At 46.2% G+C, this 25,594-nt stretch overlaps 1 protein-coding gene across 5 annotated transcripts in view; it reads right to left on the bottom strand.

Annotated features, from left to right (window-relative positions):
• The window catches only part of ZNF423 (zinc finger protein 423), a 280,738-nt gene that overhangs the window by 210,823 nt on the left and 44,321 nt on the right, over nucleotides 1-25,594 (bottom strand). The window contains exon 1 of one of the 5 annotated variants that reach the window (XM_064723041.1): nucleotides 13,464-14,786. The exons of 3 other annotated variants lie outside the window; for them this stretch is intronic. In XM_064723041.1, the coding sequence (XP_064579111.1) occupies nucleotides 13,464-13,503 (40 nt within the window). In that variant the 5' untranslated portion in view covers nucleotides 13,504-14,786. Of the gene's footprint in view, nucleotides 1-5,566; nucleotides 5,600-13,463; nucleotides 14,787-25,594 lie in introns of those variants that run through there. One more of the 5 variants, XM_064723044.1, reaches the window with a different exon arrangement.

Raw genomic sequence — 25,594 nt, 5'->3', positions numbered from 1 at the left:
AAGAGAAAGAGAGGCAGAAATATTTATAAAATGTAAATCTTGCTTTTTTAAGTAAGGTTGTTTGTGAGCCCAGACTGCAGCTCAACCAATGCTATTGCACAAGCATGCTGAGTTAAAGATCTTATTCTCCTGTACTCCTTTATAAGAAGCAACATTTGTTCATGTTTTCACACCACAAAGTTTTCCAAAATCTGAACAAGAGTAATATTAAATAGGAAAACACACAATAAACCAGTCTCTTTTATTCTTTGATGTGCTATTGGTTTAACACTGAATCACAGGCTTCTATGAAAAACCCACATCATTAGTTACACTTCCAAGGAAATGTTTTTTAAAAAGCAAGGAAAGGTACAATGTTGTGGTTGCTTTGGGGTTTTTGTTTGTTGGTTTTTCATCTTGGCAAACAACCAATTCTTTTACTTCATGTGACTAAAAATAAGCAAATGGGGGGAAGGGAGGAGGAAGGTAGGGGGAGGAGGGATCCTTCCTAACAGGGAAAGCCATCAAAATTTGCTGCATCAGAAATTATTCCAGTAAGAACACAAACAGGCCCAAGGCACTGCTGCAACTAGAAAGGCCAGGCTGGCCAGGACAGCAAGGGCTTTGGGCAGCAGAGGCTTTGTCCTACACAAAGCCACTGTGACATTATAAGCCTAGGAACGTGAGCTAGCCCGGGCAGGACATTCATGGGACATGGTGCCATTTCGGTCAACCAGAGTCAAAATTCTCCCCTTAGAAAACAGGCTATAAAGGAGCCAAAAGAGCTGGAATTTACCACAGTATCTCCTGTCACCCAAGCACAGGAGGCAGACCAGCCTCCAACAAAGAACTGTCTGGCACTTAAGTGCCAGGATTAGCACAAGCACCCACTTGGTGGTGCGGGCCCCATGGTGACACAGTCTATGGTGCAAGCTAAAAGCAGAATAACAAATCTCCCTTTCCCTTGAGATACATAACCTAATTTCTTAGTGGCATTATTTCTACTAAGTTAGAATTGAGAAGAAAATTGTTCCCTCACACAAGGCTGCAGCAGTTCCCCAGCACAGGAGCAGTGAAAGGTGCTGGCTGAACCCTGCTCTGGGTGCCTTGTCCCTGCCCACAGCAGGAGTTCTGCCCTTCTCTGCTTTGCATTCCTTTTGTGGCACAGCTGCCTGCCTGCCTGGGCTCCCATCCAGAGAGGGATGAGGAGCAGCATGCAGCCTCTGCAGGGGCACAGCACCAAGCACTGCCCAGCTCACCTCTGCTGGGACACAGCATTGTGCCAGGAATGGCAGAGAGCACAAGCACTTGTACAACTTGAATCTACTCTTCATAACTTCCAGTGAACTTTTCAGGATGTACCCTGTGCTTCACTATGGATTTGAGCAGTTGCTCCAGGGGCCATCATTGCTGGGCCCAGTCTCAGGGGGCTCACAACCTGCCCTGTCAGCCCCCTGCAGATACATATGCACCCCCACCTCCCAGGCAAGGGGCCACAGGCCAGCCTCCCCAGCTGAAGCTCTTTCCACAAGGGCTTGACCCAAAATGGAACTCAGACACTGATAAGGAGTCTTGCCCTGCCCTAACACACCCCAGACCCATGCATGGCCAGCAGAGAGCTACAGGGTTACTCTTCTGGGGAACTGGTAGGTCAAATCAGCTCTGAAGGAAGCTAGGAGGGCAGCAGGACAAGGATCCAGAAACAGAAGAAGAATAAACCCCATCAGATCTGCCCTCACCTGGAGCAGCAGTGGGCACAGCCCTGGGACTGGGCCAGGCAGCCAAGAGGCAAAAAGCAGTTTCACTGCTGAGTGTAGGTGATGGCAGCCTCAAACCAGCCAGGGTTCACCTCCATGCTCCCTTCCAGAGCGCAGTGTTTAACATATGCCAATTTGCAGATTGTATTTAATCCAGGGGCTGGTGTGTGTTTTTCCAACATGGCAACATCAAATCAAGAAATCTTCAGAAAAAAAACTTGTGCCAATAAAATAAAATCAAGTCAAGCCAGCAACAGATAGTAAGAAGGACAGAAGCAGATAAATTCCCTCTGAAAAAGGGGCCAACTGCCTTCATCTTCATCCCAAAAGAGCAGGATTACCATATCCCCTCCCTGCCAGGGCCTCAGCAGCTCCCACCATGGGCTGAGGCTGAACTGTGGGCTCAGTACCCAGCAGGCAGGCCCACCCTGCCCCATCCTCCACTGCCATTTTCCTTCCCTGAAGGCACCTCCAGGGCTGTGGCCATGTCCTCCCTAACTGCAAGGAGCTAAACCAGCAAAGGAGGAAAAAAAAATAAAGAAGCTGCAGCCTGGGGAGGAAATGCTACTCAGGCTGCAACCTGAGGAAATCCTCAAGCTTCCCAAGCTCCACAGTGCGACGGATGCTATAGAAAGGGAAACAAAGCTGCTAGAGGGACTTCACCGACATTTTCTTAGGCTACAGATATGTAGGAATTATCATGGAAATTTCCCTGCCTGTCCCACAGTTGGGCTATTTTCCCTTGAAACCATCATCATCTGTGCATAAATTAAAAATCAAGTTCTTGGTGGCTACCTCAAGCAATGTTTTTATTAGGTGGTTTGAGGTTTGCTAGGAGACAAGAATTTACAGCTGGCATGTGCACCACCCCAGTGCTTGGACAGACAGGCAGCGTGGAAGAGAGCACATGTAGCCAGGCAAGACACTATTCTCCCAAATCAGACCTGCAGAAACAATATTGCATTTTCTAAAGGTTCATTTGAAGGGAGTTTTCCAATGGCACTCTGAGGGACAGCATAAGGTAAAAGGAAGCACAATTGTTTGTTTAACACTGTGGGACAGAAAGGTTTTAGCAGCCCCTGCTCTGGAGTCAGCCAGGACCTCCAAAGCCACTGAAGACAGCAATTTCTCTACCTGCCTTTTTGTGTGCTCACGTTTTGCCCCACGTTAGCTTTGCTCATGCCAATCAGACAGAAGCAGGGTTTAAGCCACTAGTCTGATGCCTTCAGCTGTGCCACTGACTGCTACAACAGAGAACATTTCTTGGATGGCCATGTGTGGGGATACAAAAACCTCATTTACAACTTGGCATCTCAAGGAGGACAGGGTGGTACGGCAGCAGGTGACAAATTAAAAGCTCATTTTTCTATGCACTTTCTTTGGAGCCACATTTTGAATACAGACCCACTGGCAAGGGGGAAAACATAACTCTGATACCTCTTTATGAAAATATGCATTTTGTCTTTGGGAGAATTCCTGGTGCATGTCAGAGCAGCCAGCAAACCCTATTTGTGAGCAATCTGCCTGCATAACACCAAGAGCCCCAGCACCAACACAGCATCCTTCTGCCAGCTGCAGGGGGTTTGTGCCCCCAGGCCCCTGAGCAGCAGCTCGTGCTGCAGCCAGGGACACCCAGCAGGGCACCCTGGCAGCTCCCCCTGCACAGCACCCTCGGGGCACTGCAGCCAGGCACAGCACGCCTCTGCCAAGCGCCCCTCAGGGCTGGGGGTTTTCAGACCCTCACCTTTATGTACAGGCTTATTTCTGAATTTACTTATATTGAGAAGAATGAAAAAAGAAGCTCTCTGTTAAGTGTTTGAGACCAAAAATAGTAACCAAAATAAATCAAATTGGAGTTCTAAAACAAATATCACTTATCTGTTATCAAGCAGGAAAAAAAACACCCTTGAAATTATAGGAATAAGGTCAATAGACTCATATACAAGCATTGGGCAAGACTCAAGAGCCAAACACAAGCACTCAGAGTTTCATTTTAAAACAGCTCATAATGCATTGTACCATACTCTTCAAGTATGCTCAGAATCAGACCAAAGTACTTCATCTTTTAAAAAAAGAAAAAAATCTTTGAGGCAACAACTTTGGCAGCCACAGTTGCCTACTACATTCCCCACAAAGTATCCCTGCCAGAAACAGACCATTTTCTCTACATAATTCTAGTATAAACACAAACAAGGTGCAAGTCACACACAGCCCTCCTTTTCTACTTCCCCACCCTGATATTTTCAGTACTCTGCCACATCCCACATGCCCTCTGGGGGAACAGTCTGGTCAGTAAAAGCAAAGAAATTATGAAGGGCAAGGCATGCCATTTTCCTAGAAATAAAGGAGGCCATGAGCAAATTACCCAACCAAAATGCATCCACAGAATTCAGCAATAAATAATACACAAGCTTGGCATTACTATGTAACCCAGTATCTCTTTACTCCTGTGAGTAATCTAATGAAGCAACAGAAATCTGAGTAATAGCTCGAATAAGTAAATTAAAACAAAGCTACATTTACCTACCTAGCAAAATAGGCAGAATGCTGCTGCTTTTTTAGCACAGCAGACAAGCTTGTACATCAGAAAAACTTCCTTGCATTTTGCAATCATTTTAATTGGCCCAACAAAAGATATTACCTATTCCTCTAAGCTTTCTCTTCCATTTACACATGAACACAAATCATACACTGCATGTATTTGTGTATATTCTCACAGTAAGTGTTGAAAGCCTACTTTTTCCAGTTACCAACCTGATCTCCCCTTCTGTACAAAACCCTGAACAATTGTGAGTCCCTCACAGACCAAGTTCAGATACAGCCATGATCCTAAAAGAGTTGAAATGGCAAGAACTGATGACTGCAATCACACTTGTCCTCAAATGTCTCTATATTAAAACAGAAAATAACTGTATAGCACAACAAATGCACTCCTCCAGGTAGGAAAGCGCTCTCACTGTCTAGTAAGAGCAGAAAAGCTATTTTGTTTAGGTCATTTGCATGTTTAGTGGGTTTTTTTTCTGCTTATGCATAATTACACACTTTTCCATGGAGCTAGAGTCAACTTTTCAGATCTGTTCCTTCTCTCAGTCTTTAGATTTAAAATTAACAATAATATAGCTACAGCTCCAGGTAAGCCAACCTCCGTGCCAAAGCTATGCACCTAATCATCAAGCACCCTCCATACTCAAATTGCAGCAACAGATTTCCTACTTTCCTTATTTTATTTCTTTCTGTTTAGCACCTCTACTTCCCAAAGTATGAAGTTCAGCCTTCTACCATGTTTTTTCTCTACCTCCTTTTAGTTTTTCATTTTTTTAGACATGAAATTGAAAGAATGCAGAATCACAGTCACTCTCTCTCATGTAAATCTGTACCTGCTTACAGCGACAGATGTTAAACACAACCCAGGTCTCTTGGGTTTCCTCAGTGCCATCTAGGAGCTCCCACAGCCTTGCTGCATCCTCTGCACCCTGAACCTTCCCAGAGCTCCCCTGGAAATCCTCCCAGCAGCAATCTCAGTGGCAGCAGAAGGAGCAGGAGACACTCTCCAGCATTAGATCCTGAATGACCATTCTCATCAAATCTCTTTGCTGCTCCTGCTCTTTCAACTGCAGTGTAAGAAATGAGACTAAAATCTAACCTCCACCAGGGCCTGTAAGAAACACTACCACAAAACAAGAGAGGGACTTCACCCTACAGTTGATAAGCCTACTCAGTCTTCCAACACAAACCTCAATTAACAGAGCTACTCTGAGAGCTTAGGCTTACACTTAAACATACAACCCAGACCCAACTACTATCAAAGGGGGGGGAATTAATGTACTCACGCTAAAGACAGCCAAACCATCCACACACTTCACCTCTCCACTGCACCACTCCCTTTTTAAAGCACATGGCAAGTCTCTCTCCACTAACAGACTTCTTATCCTCATTACACTCAGCTGCCCACCAGGTGAAGCAAGTTCCAGCAATCAGCAGGTAGATGCTTGGCTAACCTGCCCCAGTAATAACCCAGAAAAACCTCATCTCATCCAGGTGAGGATCATCAAGAAATGAACAGAGCTGCACATTTAAGCACCTGGTGAAGGGTGCCTAGATCCTCACCCCCATCTCTAAATTACCTGTGGGCAAATACTACCTAAAGCCAGTAGCAGCTTTTGTGAGTCCAATCGATTGAGTGGTTAAACTTGTACAGTCAGCAGGCAACCAAGGGAGGCATATATTTTAATGGTAGATGTGGAAACAAAGGAATTTTGATTAGCCTTGGGACTGGAGGGGGTAAAAATACTGGTTTAGGATTTTCCCAGGATATGCATATTAAGAACTTGTCTTTTTGCCCTCTGTGTAATTTTTTTTAATATTTGGAAAGCAGAATTAGGCCACATTTGACCAAACCTCCAGAGCCTAGCAGGAGCCAACAGAGACCGGAGTACAGCGACTTGTTAATTCTTGTACTTTTACTCATAGCAGGATTTCACTAGTGAGCAATGCATTTTCTGCAGTGCTATCAGAGGCTTAAACAAACTGTTTCTCTACAAGCAGGGATCTTTCCCTCTGCTTCGCTTTCAAACCTGAATGCATTGTTTACGTTCTCTAATATCAACTAGAAATAACTTCTGTGTAAAGAAACTCCAACTGTTACACTTCTGAAGCAGCCTTCGTTATCAGTGCCAGACTCAAGGAGAACATGACTGCGGGTGATGCTACAAAGAGAGACGAGATCAACCCTACTAGAAATTGCCCAGGAGAACACACAGGTAGGGTGGGTTTAAATGAGATCACGACTGAGATTATTTCACCCCCAGCATACCCAAGTGAGCCCTTCAGGTCTCCTGAGTGGCCTCTATGCAGCAAAGGAAACACTTCTCTGCCACAAAGGCTGCCTTACATTTGTACTTGCCACGCGGCTGCAGTAGCAATAAGTCCTTTGCTGTTTGTTCAGCTCTTGAAAGTCCTGTAAAGCATTCACCATTCACCTGTCACACTGCACAAACTGAGCCCTTTGAAATGAAAATCTAAAAGTAAATGTGTTAGTCAACGGCTGCTGCTGCAACAAGAAGCGAGCCGACACCAGCGAGCCTTCAGGCAGGTAATTCAGTTCAACACGAGACCAGCAAACAACAGTATGTTTTATTTAATTAGGATGAACAGAAGAGATAAACCTCACAGCAGGGCGGGTAATGACAACATTTCAAAAATAATTCATGCCCAGGTAACAAAAGGGCAAATTTCAATTACATAAAAAAGCTAAAAAGTTGACTTAATACATCCAAGGGGGAAGAGGGAAAAAATTAATAATTGTACTGCATATGATTAACAAGTGGCATTTACAAGCTCTACAAATTGGTCTTTCTGTGGCCTAATCTGTGGCTAGAAAGGAAAAGGTTTTCTTTCTAAGCAAGTGCAAACAATATAATGAAGGCGCTTATGGCTGGGTTCAGATAGATATTGCAGTGCTACCTGAAGTAAGTCATTCTGTGGAAAGCTAACACCATCCACCAACCCACGGCACCACAGCGAGATCTGTGAGCCTGTTCCAAATGGCAGCACCCACTTTCCAACACCATCAGGTCCCTTTGTTTACATTTTTGAAAACAAGCCATTGGAAGAGGTCAAAGCCTGAGCCTTCTGTAGCTGGAAATGTCACAAGAGACCATTTAGTCCCTGCACATCCTTCTACTCCCCAGAATAATGTGACTCCAAGAAACCACCATAATTCACTGCTGCACATATATGTACATCTAGGTGTTGTCAAGAAGATGTAGGACTTAAAATTCCCATCACCTTATTTGTCTAAGAGAATAAGGAATCAGGAACTAAACTCCATTTACTAATGGACATCAGGAAAGAAAATGCAGGAGAATCTACTTCTGGGCTCTAAAACATGTGGAATGAATGCACACAGAGCTCAGAGCTGGTCCTCACTTGGCTCCAGCTCCCACCTGCACCTGCCGAGTCCGTGTCCACCAAGGCATGCACCAAAGCCAGGCCCTCCCCTCCACCACCATTTGTCAGTCAAGATTTAGCAGGAGTCTCTAATAGGTTTTATATGAGTACTATTTCATTTCTCCAGCACATTTACTGGGATACAAGGGAATATAATAGCCATGCTTTTTTAGAGGCATTTACGGAGGACATTGATGGAGTGATGAGGACCTGATATAGGCATTTTATAAGACAGTTCAATTATTGTGAGTAATTAATAATCTTTTGTGTAAGAGAATATTATAATACATATGATGCATGAGACCAAGAGATTATTTCTTTTTCCAAAAAAATGTGGTTTGCATTTTTCAAACATTGTAATCATCTAAAACTGATTTCACAAATTGGAAATAGAAAGCAAGATAAAAATCAACCAATTCAAAAAATTAGCCAAGTAAACAATTACAAGTGCACCTATCAAATAGAAGTAAATATTAATTCTACAGTGTGAGAAAGTCTCATCATTCACAAAGCCAGCAGGTGAGGTAGGGTTTTAAAATGTTTACTGTAGTAATTGATCACTGGGTACCGCCTCAAGTACTCAATTTAGTTAATTTAACCAAGCTTAAACCACTTACCCACATTTAACCTAAAAGTTAATTTGGCACCAAACAATAGATAAATCCAAGCCAAAGCCACATCTATGATAAGAAAATCTGTATTTACACAAGCTTAACACATCTACAAAACATCATTTTTATATCCAATTCAGAGGATGGCATGAACATCTGCTTTCACTTCAAGACATTAATTTTCAATTATTGAAGAAAAACAAAATAAATCCTGACAAATTACTGGTAACTGTAGAATCTTTTGTTACTCTATTAGTTTATAATAGTAATTTAGAAATGCTACAATTAACGTCCTACAAGACATCTCTGATTTTTTTTTCGCATGTGTCTTCTGAAGCAATTCAGCAGTGAATGATGTTCTTTAACTTGCACTGATTGTACACAAATATTTTTTAAGAAAAACATAGGAAGAATTCTCCAAGAGCTATACAGTAGCAATTGTTCTTCTTTCATGGCTTTAGACATAGCATCACTAAAAAGATGAGATTTCTATTTTCTTCCCATTTATATTTAAACGTTTTGCGCTACCTTTCCCACTCTTTCTAATTTTTGGCCATGTTTATTCGTTATATTCACTGAGACCAATGGGAACAGGCCGCAATTAAAAGGTGTTTGCACACAGGCAGGAGTTTCAATCAGTAAAACCAGTTAAATACCACCCAGATCCCATCCAGGAGAGCATACCAGAGGGAGAGAGAGGCAGGAAAATGGGACTCGTGGAGTTCAGAGGAGAACGCTGCTAGGCTTGTAGCAAAATACACAGGCAAAAATTAAAAACTGCAGGCTAATCCCTGAAGGCAGTGCTCGGAATACTGCATGGATTCAAACACTCTCAGGGCACCAGCCCCACAATGAAACACCAGCATCTCCAATTATTCCTAATCCCCCAAAAGCTACACTTGATAAAGAACAATCAAGAGCGTAATCTTATTTGATATGAGTTTTATCAATTTTAGCTGCTGCTTTCACTGTATCAATAAAATTCCACCGAAACTTGAATGAACTGTAAAATTAAAGGATAATCGCACAAGTCTCTTGTATTTGGCAATTATGATTATACTTGTCAAAATTTAATTTGTAGAATGTACTGTTCCAGTACCTTCAGGTTCTTCTTTATCAACTGGGAAAAAAGGAAAATTATATCTTTAAGACAAGTATGAAAGACATTGTTACTTCCACAGTCAACTCTGTAACTGAGCTCCAACATTGTATAATTGACTTTGCAAGCAGAACAACAGCAATATAACAAAGAAAATGTCAGTGTTTTCACAGCGCTAATCTATAGCACTAGGAGGGCCTCCTGCTGTCAGCCAGAGCTGACAATACAATAGCTTTCAAAGGGATATTACCATCATGCTTTTATTCTTGACATCAATCAAGACAAAGAGAATCCTTTTCACAAGACATTCAAAATCAAACCTTTGTATGAGCAGATAGGTAAAACAGCATTCCTTTAAAGAAGATCATTCATAGCAATCAACTAATTGGAACTCAGCAAATGGTTGAAGTATTTTTATTTACTTTGCAGATAACGAAGTAATGAGCAGCCCCCCTTTTCTCTTCTTGACTGACACAAATGAGGCAGGTAGGGTGTGAATCAAAAGTTTCTATCAGCATTTTTTGCCAACAGAAAGCAAAAAAATATGACAGCAATTCTGCAACTTCAAGTAGGATAACAAATCTAGAGTTAATTAGTGCATTCTTTTGCAAAACAGTTTGATTACCAACTAGCACGTTTATGCACAGAATACCCCCGCAAGCTGACAGCAATTTGCAGAACTGTCAAATTCAACAGCCAAAGTGCATCTGATGCTCAAAACCTTGTGCCAATGCGAGCCCAGTCCCACAAAGGGCAGTCCAGTAATGCCTCAATTACCATTACATGGGACTGGAGATCCATGGGTTGCCGTTATCCCACATCCCAGCACGGCACCGTCCAGAAGCACCTCCAAGCACGGGAAGCTGCAGTTTGACCAAGGGCAGGAAGGAAGACCTGCCCTCCTCAGCCCCTGATGGACTGGGTGCCCCCCACTCCCTGCAGCAGCCAGCACCAAACAAACCTTTAAGGACACCGGTGTTAATATCAGCTGTAATGGGGGACAAGACAGAGTGCTTTGACATTGACAGCTGTGTTATGTTCTGGGGTTCAGGTCCACGTGGTTTTAACAACACTGAGCAAGGTATAACTCTTCCTTACAGAGAACTGAAAAAGCTCTCAGCAGTTGAGGTTACTGGCAACAGGGCAAGAGTCTGTGCTGAGGAAAATTACTTTCATGGGCTTCATCATTGCTACCACCACACTGTCCCCTAAGTGTTTGTTTTGTAAACCATCAATACTCCCACTTTTATTCCATTCTCACTGATGTGAAACCACCTTCCTTTAGGCCAGCATTGTCCCCAACTACCAGCTATAAGGTTAGTATCTTCAAGTTTGCACAAACTAATGGTCAAAACAAATCAGTGAATTGTATTGCAAATCATAAATCCCATGTCAGGGGGAAGCCCAGGGCTACTGCTGGAGTTACAGCTGCAGGAATTACTGTAAGTTTCTGCCAGGCTGAACCTGAGACCTCCTAATACAGCACAGGGGCCACCTGACCTGCAGCTGTGCTGGCATCCACTTTGGGTTTGCTATCACTTCATTTGCAATAACGTGCATCTAAGACTTGTCAACATTCGATACTTCTGTCAAAGTCAATCACTTCTTTAAAGTCAGCATTGCTCCCACTTTGAGAGCAGGCAACTTGCTTTTTGCATGCAGAATAATCCCTTTCATCACAGGCACAGACTGATCCTATTTTAGTGCATAATGTTTCTGAATGAAAAAGGATACACAAATCTCGTAGTGGTTAATAAATAGCAAAGCTGTTATACAAAGTGAAATAAAAGATTGAAAAGAGAAAAATGTTAAATTATTTTAACTCCTAAATGTCACACATATATCCACGTAATTTATGCTTGTTTTCTTCTCAGTTGAATTGGGAAACCTATGACCTCAGAGTGCCTTTATTTATTACATCTCAATTATTTCCATGGAAACGTGTACTGTGGCAATCTACTGGGTTGCCAGCTCCCTAGACCACAAAATGTATACAACGGACTTTTTACAAGCAGAAGATATGGGTGAATAGAAAGAAATGAAGAATTTCTTTATCCTACATGCACATATGAGCTGCCTCCTATTATCCAGAATTTCACCTAGATTCAGCTCATTCTTAGACTCCCCGTTAGGCAGCTCAAACTAAGACCTGTAATTTACATCCAGTTTTTGCTGAAACTGGAAACATTTTTTTTGTGCCTATAGACCTCAGAAATATTTTGCATCTTTAAAAACTGGGCTTCATCCAACTCACTGTTGCAAAGACCTTCTAGATTTTTCTGCATTACAGGGATAATGTTTCTCAGCTGACTTGCCAGTAAGCTACCTATTTTAATTCATAAAAAGTGATCATGTAAATAGTGATCAGTTCTATATCAGAATTAGAGTCAAAATTTCATTATAAAGTATCAACCACTTGCAAGAGCTATTGCAGCCTAAAAGTAATGAGGAAGAAAACAAAAGAGTAATAAATGGTAAATATCTAACATTGTATGTCACAAGATGTCAAGGCTTACTAAGTGAGCTTCTAGAGCAAACACTGTTTGCACTGGCACAGAACTATTTCCTGAATGTTAAATGTGACACTTTAGCACAGGAAAATATTTTAAACTCCAGAGGCCTGGCCACTAAATGTGATCCCCTGATCTGAGAGAAGTCATGACCCAAGGCCTGCTCCACTGTTCTCAAACTGCGATTCTTTTAGTTTCAAACAATGTATTTCAGAGCATCCCCTAGAAATAGCTCTATCTCTGCCCTTTTTTCTGGCCAGAGACTGAAACATTCATCTACAAATTACTGAAGCAGCTCCTTTAGCAGATTGTCCGGGATTGCGGAGGGTCACAAAGCCACGCTGCAAACCTGCCCCACAGCACAATGGTGCTAAAAGGCGCTCTTAGTTTGGGGAAAAATTGTTAAGGGGGTTGTACAAAGATGAAGGACCGACTTTACAAAAACTTGATAAACATTTGAAGCACATAAAACTTACACTGCAATCATCTATTAAAGAATGGATATTTCACAAATAATATAAAATGGCCCTGCATGGGGTTTCAATTTGTTCTTTAGCGGGTCGATTAACTGCACGCTAATTTTGTTCACTTACGAGTTATTTAATTACAAAAGCTTTGGACTTTTTGTTTCATCTTCTGGGCATCCAAAGTTCTGATCCTTTTGTGCTTCTACAACAAAGCCTCGGGTCCACTGAGTTTGCGACTTCTGCTTTGTGCAGAGGACAATAAAACCTTCCCCAACATCAGCTAACCTCCTCGTGGCTGGGAGCGAAAGGCTTCGGGAATCCCGCTTTCTCTCTCGCACCCATTCACTTAAAAGTCAAAAAGCTGGCAATGCGTGCAGTACGGCGCGGGGCTGGTCCCGGCCCTCCCTTTACGTTTCTCCAGCAGCTGTTTTCCTTACGGAGGTAAACAGGAGATTTTAAACACCGCTTCGCTGGGCACGGAGAAGAATACGCATAGTTTAATGTCTAACCTTTACTCATAAAGCCGTTACTAAATTTGGCCATTGTTTCTTCAAGCCCAAGCAAATTCTTAACCCCTATCTATCAAATCGGGTTTAATTCTCCCCTTCTTTCACCACCCTTACGCGCATTGGACAGAAGGAGCAAACAGACGGCGCTACTATTCCCAATCATAAAGGAACATTAATTTCGGGCTAACTGGCTAAAACACGAGTGAGCTCATTCCTCCCTTCCTCGGTCCGCCGATGCGCCACCGCACTCGAGCATCACCGCGAAACTTTCCTCCCTCCCCGCCTCAACGATGCCACCGGCTTCTTTCATCAATTATCGCGACACGTGTCGCGGGCGAGTCTCGGCCGGCACCGCGGTACCCACAGAGCCCCGGAACGGGCGGCGGGCGGGCGGATGCCCCGCGCAGGGACACGCCGTCGGTTCCGGGGGGGTCTCCGCCACCACCGGCCCGTACCGGGGGGGGATTCGCAATCCCCGCCAAGCCGGGCCCCGGCCCTGATTGGCCGCGTCGCGGCGGCGGAGGCGGCGGCGGCTGCCCGGGGCCGGGCGGCGGCGGCGGGGGCCGGCGGAGGATGCCTTACCTTTCACCGAGCGGGGCTTGGCTTGCTTCCTCCTGGACATGTCCGGGCGCCGTGGCTCGTCCTCCTCCTCCTCGTCTTCCTCCTGTCCCTTCCTTCTCGTCCTCTCCCTGCCTTCTCTCTCGCCCCCCCGCCCCCCGCACCTCCAAACTTTGCGAGGCGAAGCGGCAGCAGCGGGATCGATTATTTGATTTTCTCACTTCTTTCGCCTGTTGCAATGCGGCAAGTTCAACTCCTCTTTCCACCCCCTCGGGCACCTTCCCCCGGGGAAAAAAAAAATTAAAAAAAAAAAAGAAAGAAAGAAAAAAGAAGAAAAATCGCGGGCGCAACAGTTGCAATATTTTTTTCCTTCTTAGGTTTTTTTTTGTTGTTTGTTTGGGTTTTTTGTTTTTTGGAGTTTTTTTGTTCCTTCCTTCCCTCCCCCCCCCTTGGATGTGCAAATTCTACCGACGCAAAGCGAGCCCGGCCCGCGCCCCCACCCGCCTTTTTGTTCTCTTTAAAGTTTGCAGGCGCCCTGCGGCTCAGTCCGGCTCGCACTTTCGGAATAATAAATTTTTTTAAAGGAGAAAAAAAATAGAAAAAAAAAAAAGCAGCGGAGCCCTGTGCGGGGTCCCTGGCTATGGGGTGGGGGAGGGCGCGCGGCGAGAACTCAGTGTCTAAACCCACGAGGAGCTCCGGCCCCGGCAATCCGGGGCGCTCCGGGGGTGCGACCTTGTTGCGATTTTCCTAAATCCTCCCTCGGCCGCGCTCGGCCCCCTCCCTCCCTCTCTGCCCGCTCGCCCCCGGCTGCCTCTCCCTTCCTCGCCCCCGCCGCTGACCGGGGAGGGCGACGAGTCCTTTTTTATGCTGGCGGCGGGGGCCGAGGGGCGGCCGCCCCGTGTCCCCGGCGCGGCGCGGCCGGCCGTGCGCGGCGCGGAGCTGGAGCTGGGCGGGCGGACGGGTGGGATCCCCGCGGCCGGCCGCGCTCGCCGCCGCCTTCCCCTGCACGCACGCACTTCGCGGAACAAGGTAAGTGCTTCTTTGCATCGATGCCGGGGCCGCTAGCTGCCTCCATGGGTTATTCGCTGGAAGGTGGCACCGCTCCTGCCTTCATTGCTGCCGCTGCTGCCGCTGCTGCCCTGGGTTTTTATTTTCTTTAGCTCTCGCCAGCCTCCCTCTCTTTTCTTTGTCCTGGCTCCTTTTCCTCCTCCTGATCTTGCTGCTGGGGCTGCAGTGCAGACACACATAATAAAGCCAGGCTTGGCTGGAAATGTAGCTGAGTCCCAGCAGGAGGATGTGAGGAGTGGAGTCCCGGCGGGGGAGCGCTCTGATCCCGTAGGGAGCCCCGCGCAGCCTGCGCCGATCAGACGGAGAGAGAGCCAACAGCACCGAGCCATGGACGGCCCGGGAAATACAGCGGCCGCCCGCAAAACGCGGACCGCCGCCGCGGACCGGACTCGCGGCCGCGCGGAGCCGCCGCCCCCCCTCTCCCCCCCGCCCCGTCGGGTCCGGCCCGGCCCGGCCCGGCTCGGCTCGGCCGGCGCTGAGCCCGCGGCCCGGCCCGCTGAGCGCAGCCCCCGCACACGGGCCCGGCCCGGCCGCGCCGCCCTTGATCTGCACCGGGGCGGGGGCGCTGAAATCCCCCCCGAGCGCGAAGGGCGCAGCGGCCGCGGGGAAAGTCGCGGGCGGTTTTTAACTAACACACACACACACACACATACACACATACACACACACCCCTCCGCTGCCTGTTTGTGCAGAGCTGGGAGGGAGAGTTACTTTACTCTGCCTCTCCTGAGGTGTTAAATTTAGCAGGACTGGAGTTGCCCACTGGGAAGGCAGCTTCTAGAAAAATCTGAACTTGTCATCTCACGGAGCACTTGGTGCCAAGTTATGAATGAAATTACTCAAAATAAACACTCCATCAGTTTCCTCTCCCGCTTAGACAGGGTTTGTTCGTTTCACGGAGCCTTTACTGCTGCGTAAGAACGAGGTGCATCCAGCAGTTCATTCACTGTGCCCCAAGCAGCGAGTTAGGAATTGTTTCCGAGCATCCTCAGCCCGGCACGTGATGGCCCATGACAAGAGTCCAGCCGTGTATCGGGACATCAAAAGGGAAGGTGCTCTGAATGAAAGGAATGGGTTTTTGCCAAGATCCTGTGCAAGTAGCCGTGTCGGAGGAAGGTGCTGAAGCCAGGCCCCAGGGCAGTGGAGAGGACGCAGCGCTGTGCCCAGCCTGCGGGCTTGCATAACCGGGGGTGCAGGGGGCTGGGTATAGGCGCTGCATTCTTGCTAGTGAGCTCCATCTGGAAAATATCCTCCTTTTTTCTTTTTTCCCCACACCAAAAGAAACCCAAGCAACTCAGGAATGAGTTTGTCATTTAATCAGGGAGTTCAGTATAGAACTGTAAAAATTTTCCTTAGTGCAGCAGCACATTTGAACAGATGTTTAGTGCTGATTTTCTGTTTTCTTAAGGTTTGACAGAAACTATTGGGTTTATTAATGTCACATTAAAGGTTTACAGTTCCCTCCTACTGTGTGATTCCAGATTGCCACCACCACAGACTGGACATACAGTAAAAAATGTTTCCTGTAATGCCCCTATAATCAAGGTATACTTCCTCCACCCCACTGCACTAAGTAGCAAATTGGGGGTTCAAAAAAGCATCCTGGAACAAGGATGGATTGCTAAAGAGCCCATGGCCCCAATTCTGATTCCAATAAAAATGGGGATAACTCTTGTTGACACAGATTCATCACTATAAAAACCAATGTGGTAGCAGCTTCTGTAAAGAAATAAGGAAAGTTGACAAGGAGAAAAAAATGCTGTAATATGTATATGGTGAAAAACGCAGAATCCTGGTAAATTTGGTCAGCGTGACCCTAGATTAATATCCATTCAGCATCAGAGTTGGATCAGGAACTGAATTACTTCTGTATCCTTGTCTTATTGGAGAGGCTTAATCCCCAGGCTATCAACTTGTTTCTGTTCTCTCACTGGCCCAATGAATATTTAATTATTCTTACAAAGCAGAACAGCTTCAGCAGGACAGATTCTCATCCCAGAATGTGCTGGCGGTTGGGCACTCTCAGAGGAGTTCAGAGACCCAAATTCAAATCCCCATGCAATCAAGCAAAGAGGGGATTTCAATCTTAGTTTTACACATTCCACTTGGCAAGTAATTCCCAAGCCCCATTGCCACCCCAAGCCCCTTTGCCATCCAGCCCTCTATTCCCACATTTTCTACATTTTAAAAACAACTTTAAATCACACAATTAAAATGAAACAACTTTTCTCCATTTTTAAAATTCATCAGGAAATCTATAAATTTTCATTTTAATTTTTCTGTTGCCTTTTCTGTTGCCAGAGAGCCAGTGAGAAGGTTATTTGCAAGGCCCTACCCAGTTCAGAGCAAGGTGAGGAGCCCTGGTCTGAGCATCCCCAGCCATGAAAGTAGTTCAAGTTCAGTCCTATGGTTGTTGCTAAAAACAGCAGCTTAAAACACCCTCAAAACCAGTGCCTTCCATGGTGGCATCTGTTGAGAAATACCCAGTTTATAGCCAGTGATAAAGAAAGCAGGAAGGTAGATTTGACAGAAAAAAAATTATCTGTCTTTAAAAGTAGCACACACATATATAATTATTAATTCATCCCTCTCTATTATCTTCAAACCCAGCAATACACAGATTTCCTCCAGGCCCTGCTCTGTAAGTACATCTCTGCTCCACAGAGTTTTCCAACATGTGCCTAAATGCTTTGCTGCTCTATTGTCACAACACATCATTTGTGCATCTCCTCCAGATATATGTACATAGAGTTTATGTGGTCCCACAGCCCCTCTTGAGCAAAGAAAACCCCCATAACCCTGCTGGGCCCCGCAGAGAAATGCAGAGTTCACCCATCCAGGGTCTCTTCCCAACACCAGAACTTAAACTCATATTGTCATTAAAATAGATACATTCCAAGAGCACTAATAACAAGGGAAGACTTCACAGGCTTTATTAAAATATTTAAGGCAAGTGACACCAGCCTGTGTGCTAATCTAATAAAAATACATTTAATAATTTAATTTAATTATGGTAATTTAAGAATGCAATAAAAATATATTTTGAATCTCTTATCAATCTTGTTCCCTCACAGATGCTTTTTCTTTTTATTCTGGGGAATTTTAATAAAAGCACAAAGCTGAGACTGCCAGAGTGAGAGCTGCTCTCTCCGGGAGAGAACCAAGAGCCCTCCCGCAGCTCCGAATGACGTCCATGTCTCATCAGGTCGCTGGGACAATTTGGATGCCGGATTCTCTGCTTGTAACCCCTTTTGGGAATGTCATTGTTCTATATTATGCATGACACAGATCCTATACTATACACAAGGCAGCTGCTGGTGAGAGGGAACTAGTCCTGAGATGCAGAGGAGCCCCCCGAGCTCAGCATGGCTTGTCTGAACACAGGATTTGCTGGTGGAGGCATCCGCCACCTCCTGCATCAGATTCACCATCCGAGCCCCATGAGGCTGCTAGGGAGGCACCGAGCCCTGATCTGGGGGGACATGGTGGTCCCTGCCCTGCACTCCCTGCCACGCTGCTCCTCAAAGACACCAGGGCTGGTTTCAATGTGCTCCTTTGCTGGGGAACCATACACTTGCTTTTCACGCCAGCTAACTCAAGATGTTGATTTCATTTTGCTTTGCTCTCTTCTGCCACGTGCATGCCCAGTGAACACCATTTTTAAAGTTTGATGACTTTCAGGAAGATGCTATCCATAACAATAGTGACATCTGAGATAGTCCTACCCTGGCAGCCCTATAGGAAACTGATTGGGCTTTCTCTGGAAAATGCAGGCAGGACTACCAGCCTCTCTACAGTTATAGATTTATTTGCATTCAGTACTTAGAGCAAACCCCTATACATTTCTAAATATAGAGAATTATTTTGAAAGTGTTTCAGTATCAGTTTGCAATTACAAGTTATATAAAAATGACACAGTTGTGTAAAGACAAAAATACAATCTTCATTAAAGGGATGTTCAACAATAACTATGGGAGTTAAGCACCCAGTGAATCAGGCCTACTTTGAGAAAGCCAGCCTCAGTAAGGATTTAAACTTTGCAAAGTCAAAAAGAGGAGTATCTTCAACACATAAAAAGACTGAGAGGGTGATCACCCATTAGCAGGCAGCAGAGGGAAGATCACCATAATTGTATAGCAGCCAGTAAGAGTCAACCTATAATAAAGAATATATTATATGAATAGACCTAATTAAGAGATGCTGCATAATATCTAAAAAATGTGGCAAAAGGCTCATGTCCCAGAAAAAGCCATACTGCACAATCTGATCAGAACGTGCAGCTAAAAAGACCAGGCAAAATGAGAACTGAGCAGTGCCAAGACCTGGTACCCAAGGCACTTGTACCCTCACGAGCCCTCAGCACAGCAGGAGCTGCCGTGGCTGAGGTTTGACAGAGGTGAGCGAACACCTGAGCTCTCTGGATGTGCAAAGGAATACAGGCACATGCAGGAAACTATTAAAGGACTAGATTATTCCTTAAAAGAGATAATGTTTTCAAAGCACACAGCACAATGCAATCATTCAGCAGAGAGTCAAATGTCACAGTGGATACAGCTGCAAGACAGTGTCTCTCTTTATTTACAGTAAAATATGTCAAATAGGGAACACAAAGGCAGCGTCGGGATAAACACGGGGCTGGAGCACACAAAGGCAGGCAGCATCCACAGCTCATCAGACAACCTGAATAAAAGCCCCGACTACAATACCAGCCCAGTTTCTATGGTGCTCTTGAGTTAAAGCCTCCAAACACTTTACATAAATAAATAACTGGCATCCCACATTTTAGATTTAAGCAAGGACTGACATAGCCTTATATTTGGGCTACAGAGCAGCAGAGGGAGGATGTGCACGGAAAGGAGAGGTGTCTGCAGGCAAGGCACCTGAGTACAACTTTGGGAAGTTATAGTGAAAAGAGATTGAGATGTTATCAAGAGCATTGAAAACGGAAGGGGAAATTTCACTGTGAAACACATTTTGGTAGGAACAGGATTAGGAACTTGTTTCATGTGCACATACCATGTGTACCAATATTAGTATTCATACATCTCTAATAAGCACAGCAATTTCAAACTCTTTTTCACTTGTGTATGGCTCTTACTTCCATCATTATTTTTTTTTTTAGTTAAAGAAGTTACAATAGTCTGAAATCAAGATAGAGTAAATGGTGCAGTTAGTGAAATTTTTAAAAAAATACTATTGTACACTGGAGCTGAATTTAGCTCAAATATCACAAAATACCCATCTGTAGATGAATCATATATTCACCCCTCTCCATAGTTACAGTAAAAGTCATTACTGATAATAGAGCTAAAGACACAGATCCATGCAATGCCCTACAAATACAAGCAGGTATTCCATAGTTGACCAAGCAAAGTTTCTATTCATTTTGGCCTCTGTTCCAATTAGGTGAGGGAGTCAGGCAGAGGATCTGAACTTCCTGACAAAAACACCTTTAGCACAAAGAATATTCCAGGCTCTGCATCTGCCTTTTGAATATTTCTGTAATGAAAACTTAGTGATAATGTTACTTACTATCTTATGATGTTTAGTATAAGAAAGTATAAAGTTTCCATATTTTTATCACAGCTCAGAGAAAAGTCTCTGTGAGCCACATATTCTGTGTTCTTTTCATTCCTGTTGGTCGTGGGTCTGTGCTGCTGTTCAAAGGACATAAAGAATTAAAAATACATTAAATACATCATTCATTTGAATTAGTTAAAAGTGGGTGAAGCCCTGGTGTAGGAAGGTGAGCTGGCCAGTGGAGGTATGCTACAGGTTCTCCAGCTGCTGGCTCCAGCACGGCCCCTGTCCCTCAGCCTCTCCTTGATGTCAGCTCAGCTCTGCAAGCTCCGACAAGGCATTTCTGCAATGAGGATGGGTCACTGCATCTCTTTCCCCATGAGAGTAGTTCACTGTGCCCACTGAGACCCTTTCTTCCCAGGGTTGCGATCAAAGAGCTCATTCACTTTACCGGGCTTTGTTACTCGGGTGGAAGCTCCCCTTGTACTCAACAGGCATCTTCACTGCTCTCTGGCCAGCAGCGGTGGCAAAAGCCACGATATAGGGTTTGTAATTTTATTCACATCTTTGCCAGCATTGCTGACTGGGATAATGTTGAGATAGGGGGAACGAAGGTAGCTGGAATGACAAAGCTGGAGGAGAGGACAGGCACAGCAAGGGCAGCACCAGGAGCTCAGCAAGGGGCTCCAGGAGCTCCAGGGCAAAGCACGGCAGCAGCCTTCAAAGCTGTTCCTTCTCCACCAGTACAAAGCCTTTTAAGTGCACTCTTTAAGTTGAATGCCGTGTACTTTTACATAACTGAAGGAGAACAAATACCCCATTAGCAGATAATTAGCACTTGGACTCTGAATACTTGTTTAAGGTATGGATCGACCTCCAGCATTAGGAGTGATTCATGTCCCGCATACATTCAGGCATCCTTTTTTCTTTTTTTGATTATAAATTTCTGTAGCATGTATCTGTGTAATGTTTATGAGATGTTCAGAATTACACTCCAGAGACAGAAGATTTCTCTACCCAGAGAAAAGTTTAGCACTATTAATAGCTAATAGTGGGAACATCACTTTTCCTTCCACCTTGCAGTCAAAAAGTCCCATTCACATTAGTCCGGGATCATCTCTCGAGGTGGACGGTGGATTTTCTCAGCCATTAAGCCCGGTCCCAGCAGGGGTTAGGAAGTGCTGTGAGGCCTTGGGGCAAACTCACCCCGGGAACTGGACCTGGCGGCACCCACACCATGGAAATTCTCAAAATGTGGTATCAAACGCTGCCAAACACAACCAGCAGTCTGGACCGGCTGCTATCACAGAGCAACCTGTCGCCATGGTCTGGACTCAGAAGCATTTTACATGGGTGGGCACAGCTCGTCTAAAAATTCATACGTTTCCAAAGGCTTCCACTCCACTGGTATTTTTGCAATAAAATAACAGGGAGAAGCGATCTCTCCCCACCTCTGTTTCCTCATAAGTATGTATACAATGGTCCTTGAGCACATTTCCAATCCTAACAGCGTTACCCAGCTATCTACTACTGCTGCTCTGTCTATAAAAAGTGTGCACCAAGTAAAGATGCTTTGCACCAAAACCTTCTCACCCTCCAGATTGTCTCTGCCATGAAAACCATCACAGGCCGCTTTGGCAAGCAGTGGTACAAAACCAGTGCTCACAACTGCAGTACAACATGTCCCAGCTCAGCCTGTCCCTGCCTGACATCCCTGCCCCAGGAGATGCTGCCTCTCCACCCTCAGAGCCGCTCATGGGTCCAGAAAAGCAAAGTCCAAACAGCGGCTTCACATTAAACCAAGCAGCTTGAGGACAGGCAGCCGAACTGCTGCTGTCACCTCCTCTTCCAGCTCCTTCCCACTGAACCGAAGAAAAGAAAACTGAAACACAAATCAAGTCCCATTCTACAAAATTAATAGTTTCCACTTGGTTCTTTTCTGTGCCTGCTTTCATTCTGTAATTACGCAAAAAGACACAACGTACTGCATGGTGCTATTGATTAGCAAAGCCCACAGCTGCACTGGCAGACCCGCAGGCAGTTTTGAAAGAGGCATTTTAAAGAAAGTTTGTTCCTTAATACCAAGATATTTATGGTCCCTCTTCTGATTTGGTGTGATAACGTGGATGAGCTTGCAGTGGGGAGCAGGTGGCAGTGTGAGAACATGCAGTTTTTATTCCTGTAAAAAACTTCACAAGAAAGTTATCTCTTCACTATTGAATAGGAAATTATTGAATAGAAAATTATCTCATTGCTATTGAATTATGATGCCAAAAACCCAGGGAAAAGATCTCATTTTCTATTAAATTCAGTAAGATTTGTCAAGTAGTTTCTATAGAATGTGCATAGGTTTCTTCAGACTTCTCTCAGTTTCATCTCTCCAGAGGGTTTTGGAAGGGTCAGAGAATATTTCCCTGTTATCACGCAAATTGATATTCTGATTAAATCCTGCAATTGGCAGTGTTTATTTTTCTCTTATTAGGACTCCTTTTGTAGATAGAAAGGAATAAGTCTTATCAGCCATAAGACTTACAGCCAGCTGGGCAAAATAGGAGAGGCCATAGGGTATAAAGAGAACTGGATTTGTTTACATTTATTTTTATGGTTGTATTTTAAAATCCTAATGCCCATTTTAATATGCATCAGTGCAAAATCTTAAAATACTTATAACAATATCAACTTTAAAAATTTGCCCTGCTGTTTATTTGATTATCTTACTACGTATCTCAATACTATTGTTGTGTCCTCCAATCAGGCACCGAATGCCCAGGGTCCCGGTGTGTGGAATTTCTCAGAGGCGGGCACAACCATCCACGAGGGCAGCAGATGAAAAACTCCTGCTCCAGAAGCTTGCACACTTCTCTGGGCAACCACCACTGCTGTCTGGGCGACCAGGGGATTTCCTAGGTTGGCACTGCCATGAGGGTCCAACTGGAAGGGCACGGCACGGCTTGGCTCGGCACGGCACGGCAGGGCAGGGCACGGCACGGAGCACCGGGGCAATTCGAACATCGCGGCCGCCGGGCACGGCGGGCACTGCGGGGCCGGCTCTGGCGGCCACAGTGGCGGCTGCAGGGCTGAGTGTTCCTGCCCGCAGATCCCGGGGGAATGTGATCCCAAAGTGATGGCCATTCCCGGGAGCCATCGCCACTCGGGGCACAACAGAATGTCAGATCCTGACACGTCTTCTCGAGAGAAAAAGCACGGCTCCGTGTGGCCGCGCCGTGGGAAAGGAGCCCGCTGCAGCATGCGGGAGCCCGCAGCTCTGGTGCCGTGCCCAGCCTCGGGCGAGCGGCTCGGAGGGGCTCCCGGCGGCACAGCCGGGGCGCGGGGCCACGCTGGGAGCAGCTGGACAGGCCACGAATTCCTGCCGGCGGCCGGCCCGGCGGGGCATAGCAACGGGAGCCGGGGGAGGAACGGGAAGCAGCGGGAGCTGTGAGAAAGCGAGCGGAGCCGCGGGGCCAGGCGGGGGCCGGAGCGGGGGCGCGGAGGAGGAGGAGGAGGAGGCGGCAGGGGCGGCTCGGGCCCTCCCGCCGGGCACGGCTCCTCTCCGAACGCCCCCCAAAGCCGCCGGTTTGCGGCCGCTCCCGTTCGTGCCAACGTGCCCCGGGCTCGGCCCCCAGAGCGGCCGCGACGCGCACGGCAATGCCGCCAGCCCCGCAGCGGGGCACTGCTGCCTCCCCGCGCTGCCAGCCGGGGCACACAGCGAGTGCCCCCCTCCGGCACTGCTGCCCGCCCCTCACTGCGCCTCTCACTGCCTCGGCCGAGGCTGCGGAACGGCAGCGCTCCCCGGCCGCGGGCGGATTTTGAAGTGCTGTGGCCCCGGGGTGGCTCCGGCGTTCGGTGCAGCCGTGGCTGCTCCGCACAGGGTCCCGAGGGGAACCGGCCTCGCCGGGGGCAGGCATTGCGCAGCCACCGGATTTCATGTCACAAAGGATGTTTTACTGCACGGGTTTGTTCTTCTGCATGAGGAAAACGTTAATCAAAATGCAGAGGAGACACAATAGCTGTACAGATACATTAAATATCTAGTTACTACGCAATAAATAATTAATAAAGTTAATCAATTTCACCATACTCTGGTCAAGTAATACCCTTACAAGCAATCAATAGCAATAAGACATAACATTTGTATGAGCCTTCTCTTTTCTGTGTGATCATTAATAACCAACAGCTGAGCAGTCCTGATACCGCAGGCCAGCTAAAACTTCAGGAAGTTTCGATTACATCAATGACTCTGCTTTTAGTTTGTGAAATGCTCCGGAGGTGTCCAGCATATCTAACAGGCATATAGGCTGGGGTTTCCCAATGAATTTAGGGAAACTAAATGCCAAGCTTCTCTTCACTTCCAGTGGAAATAAATTCCCAACAAGTAAATTCAGGCCTTTTCAAAACCTTAGCGTTCATATTTTGCAAGTTACACATCTACAGTGGCAGGTTTTTACCACTTTCCTAATTTTAGCTGCAAACAGGGAACAGGGCCCTCTCCTATGTAAGGAAAGCGGGAGGGAAAGACAACCTGCAGAAAATTGCTTATATGTACAAAGTTTACAGAAGTTTGTGTATAAAGTTTAGAAAACCATCACAATTTCTCTTCTGGAATTTGCAGCCATCTGCACCTGGCAGAGCTCTCAGCTGGAGGCTACCGCAGGGCTGAGTCATTTCAGAAGGTAGCAACAACTGGCCTGATTTCCTCAGGAGTTAAAATAGTTCCCAACACACAGTACTTTGTTTCTTGTCCAGCAATTTGGAGAGGGAGGTATGTCCTCCACAGGATAAGACATGGTGTGGGGGGCTGGTGCTCTTTCCAGGCCACTTGCCTCATTGTCCTGCGTGGCCACATGCACACAGGGGCTGGAGCCAGTCCCTTGGAGGAAACCACATCAGCTGCTGTCTCAGGTACTGCCATGGCAGGAGGAAAAAGACGGCTTGTACCTCCAGGGGTCAGTGGCACCAGCACTGAGATGGGTCCTGCCTGTGGGTCCTCATGCCCCTGCTCTGCCCTGGCAGTTCTGTATGTTCAGGCGCACCTTGCCCAGCACCACCACAGGGCTCCTGTCACAGTCAGGGTGGCACTGGGACAGGGGGTGCTCCCAGGCACTCTCTGCAGCTCCTCCAGTTCCTGGGAGCTACTAACATCAGTGTCAACAAGGAAGTTTGCCTCTTCAGGGTATTTTTAGCAGCTTCCTGCCCCATGACCAGAGGATAAAGGCAGCCTAGCTGGATGAGAACAGGTCACTGAGACACAGTGACACTTGGTAATGAACCAAGGCTTGCCAAGTGTCAGAGCTAACTGTGGCCTAGACTGCTCCTACAGTCCAGGCCACTGCCCTGCTTCCAGCCCATCCTTCCCCACTGCAGTGAGCTCCAGCAGCTTGTGAGGCCCCCAGTGCAGCTGTACCCCCATCAGCCCATCCAGGCTGCAGTGCTGAGCTCACAGGGTGCAGATGGCCACCTCAGCACTGAGCACTGGGGCCAGGCTGGGGCAGCCAAACTAAAGAGCCACAGGAGGAAGAACAGAAGAGCTTTGTAGAAATATGTATTTTTACATCAGAGTCCTTTGTATG

The sequence above is a fragment of the Zonotrichia leucophrys genome, chromosome 11 (genome assembly GCF_028769735.1).
Source record: "Zonotrichia leucophrys gambelii isolate GWCS_2022_RI chromosome 11, RI_Zleu_2.0, whole genome shotgun sequence".
NCBI classification, from domain to species: domain Eukaryota; kingdom Metazoa; phylum Chordata; class Aves; order Passeriformes; family Passerellidae; genus Zonotrichia; species Zonotrichia leucophrys.
Note: the sequence above shows the minus strand (reverse complement) of the source record. Positions and strands in the feature narration are given on the sequence as shown.